This window comes from Hydra viridissima, unplaced genomic scaffold (genome assembly GCF_058129835.1).
Source record: "Hydra viridissima isolate aposymbiotic clone 2 unplaced genomic scaffold, HvirCarnegie_v1 scaffold_17, whole genome shotgun sequence".
Lineage (NCBI taxonomy): Eukaryota > Metazoa > Cnidaria > Hydrozoa > Anthoathecata > Hydridae > Hydra > Hydra viridissima.
The window spans coordinates 3301907-3305248 of record NW_028324316.1 but is presented as its reverse complement, the minus strand read 5'-3'; the positions used below and the strand labels follow the sequence as shown (position 1 = coordinate 3305248).

The following is a 3342-nucleotide window of genomic DNA, read 5'->3' as shown; positions in this document are numbered from 1 at the left end:
TTGGCATTTTAATCTGGAAGCTTTCATTATTAACTTTAAGATGTATATTATTGAAGATAGAATTTTACTTTAAATCACCACGGTTAGACCAAAATAAATATCCGTTATTTAAATATAAATCTTTGAATCTTAACTTAACGATTGTGTACCATTATGCACTAATCTAGTTCAATATTAATTAATTTATAGAGTGCTGAGTATGAGATTATATAAAAGTTTTAAGCTTGTACTAGTTGGACAGTTTTTTAAAAGCTTTTGAGTTTTCGGATTACGTTCTGTAGAAAATTTAGAAAAGCTTATGTTCTATAGAAAATGAACAAGGTCGGTAAATTTTTGAACAAATTAAGGAAGTTTTTTCTTATTGCTTTACAATCGTTTTTTGTTTTTTTTGTTTGTTTTGTGTGTGTAGCTCTTCCTGGCGTTGTGGCTGTTTAACGTGTACTTATCAACCTGCGATTATGTCAGGGTTTGTTACTACACTAATTGGGCTCAATACAGACCGTCACCGATGAAATTTTTTCCAGAAGACATAGATGCATCACTTTGCACACACATCATCTATGCTTTTAGCCGGATAAATAATGGTGAGCTTAGTTTTTACATAACTATCCCTAAAAACGTTGCCATAAAGATTGATATTATTATGTAATCTCTATATAGTAAACTATTAAAATAGGATATTTTTTAACCGAAGAAAATCAAATAAATACGGCCAAAATAGCTTGTTTTACACCAGTCTTTTAAGATATCAAAATCGAAAATAATCAAACCATTGCAGTGTATAAAATTTTCTCCATTTCAAACATTTGATGTGGCCCCCCCCTTCCCCCCCCCCCCACTTTAAAAAATTGTGGCGAGTTTTTTGTATCAAAATTCTTATTTCAAAGTTTTAAATAAAACTTTATTTTAGAAAAAACGATTCTTGATATGTATGAATCAAACGACGAGAAAATGTATGCTCGGGTTATGAACTTAAAGAAAGTTAACCCAAAACTAATCATATTACTAGCTGTTGGAGGATGGAACCACGAGTCCGGTTGTACGTAAATTATTTAATCATGTTTTTTGAAACTTGAGGAGCACAAAACAGTATTATTAGTCTGTTAAAATTTTTTTTTTTTTTTTTTTTTACTGAAAATAATTTCCAATTTTATTTTTAAGCGACCTCGCCATTTTCTATCATGGTTAACAATAATCAAAACCGCGCAAATTTTATTAAATCGGTGGTGAAGTTGCTCCGAAAAAATAATTTTGATGGTTTTGATCTGGACTGGGAGTATCCGGCTGGAAGAGGAAACTCGCCGGCAAAAGACAAGAAAATGTAAGTGTTTATTTCAATTGAGATAACGCAAACCAAAGTTGCTTTTTCTAATTACATTGAATTTAATACCCATCTATTTTTAAAATTACGTATTTAGGTTTACGCTTCTTGTGAAAGAGCTTGCAACGGCCTTTGAAAAAGACGCAGCTGAAAGCGGAAAACCCGCCTTAGTATTAACAGCTGCTGTTGCGGCGGGTTATGACGTCGTTGATGCAGGTTACGAAGCTAAGGAGCTTGCTAAATACCTTTATTTGCTAAACATTATGGCTTATGATCTACATGGTACTTGGGATTTTGTGACAGGACATCACACAGCGCTAAACAATGATGGGGGTAAGTATTGAAATTATGTTTAATTAAGGTAAATTGTTAAATTGGGTTTCTTCTAAGTGGATGTATTAATTTTGATTGACACTATCAAATTATGTTGCATGATTACAATATAAACACAAATGAAACTCAAATGAAATTCCGTTTTAAAACTCATATCAATCTATTTGTTCCAAACTAATTGTAAATGTACAATGAAATATGCTTGCTGACTAATATAGCTTTTTTTTAAATCTTAAATTTATGTCAGCCAAAAAGCTAAGTGTAAATAAATATGATAAATAAAAACTCTTTATTAAAAACCTTTTTTTTCTTTTGGTTTTAGGAAAGTCTCCTAAACGGAAAGAATACACCGTTACTTATGCAGTTGAGTATTGGATTAGCAAAGGCTTTCCACCAAAAAAAATCACTTTAGGTTTAGCAACTTACGGACGCTCTTTCTATTTGAAGAATGCTAATAACCATGGCCTTTCTGCAGACATCGATATCTCAAAGAAAAATAATCTGGCTCCAAAGGGAAAGTTCACAGAAGAAGAAGGATTATTGGCATACTACGAAATTTGCTCAATGGGATTGACTGTTGTTCATGATAACAAAGCAGGAGCTCCCTATGGTTACAAAAATACTGTGTGGGTGGCGTACGATGATGCGAACAGTTTGACAAAAAAAGCCACACTTTTAATTAAAGGTAGCTCATTGCTCATCTCGTATTTATCACATTTTGTGTTTTCTTTATGTAAAAGTTTAATCCATACTGTCCTTTTTTCAGGTAAAAATCTGGCAGGAGCAATGTTTTGGGCTTTAGATCTTGATGATTTTAACGGTAAACAGTGTGGCCAAGGACAATATCCGTTGTTGAATGCTGTAAAGAATGCTTTAGAAGGTAAACCAAAAACAAGTGGTAAAATAAATCCAGAAAAAAATCCTTCTAAGAAAATATGGCACCATGGGCAACATAAAATGAAAAATTTCATGCAGTAGAACTTTGGAAAGGGTATCCTGAAATGTTTATATGGTGCTTTATCAACTGTTTGAAGGGAGTATGCCCATTGTGCGCGTGTGTTTGTAATTTCTGTTATTATGATTACGAATTCAAGCATCAAAGTTTTTTAAGATTTATCGGAAATTGTTTTTGTATAAATTCACTGTTTTTAAGCAGAAGTTTTTAAGCATGTTTTTGTAAAACTAATAAGCGAATTTTTTATGCTATTATAAAATCTTAACTGAAAACACCAGTAAATTTTGAAAAAGTAACATAGTTTTGAAGGCATCAATGATGTTCTGCTGCATTCGTCAAAACCTATAATACCTTTGATGAACTTAACACATTTAATTTTTGATGTGCAAAATCATGTTTAATAACGAACTAACACTAGTCTTATTCTTAAATAAAACGTAAGAAAATCAATTTTTTGATGGTAGTGGAATACATGATCGGAAAGAATAAAAGCTGAGTTTCAATAATTAGCATAGTATTTTCAGCAGCCATTTTTTAAACGAAGATACGATGCTACAAAGTTGGGTAAGCAACTTATTCGGTTCATACATATGTATATGTATATATATATATATATATATGTACATTAGGGTGGGTCAATTTTTTTTTTTTTTATGAAACATGGAAATAAAGTTGCATTTCGTTGTCTCTATTAATGATATGTAAAAGAAATGTAATAAAAATTTTATTTCGT

At 31.3% G+C, this 3342-nt stretch overlaps 1 protein-coding gene across 1 annotated transcript; it reads left to right on the top strand.

Annotated features, from left to right (window-relative positions):
- Positions 1-223: 223 nt before the first annotated feature.
- On the top strand, positions 224-2750 carry LOC149877113 (acidic mammalian chitinase-like). The gene is made up of 7 exons (XM_090074625.1): positions 224-321; positions 410-584; positions 911-1039; positions 1162-1321; positions 1419-1654; positions 1977-2339; positions 2421-2750. The coding sequence occupies exons 1-7, from the start codon at positions 313-315 to the stop codon at positions 2630-2632; spliced, it is 1284 nt and encodes a 427-aa protein (XP_089930751.1). The 5' UTR covers positions 224-312; the 3' UTR covers positions 2633-2750.
- Positions 2751-3342: the final 592 nt, after the last annotated feature.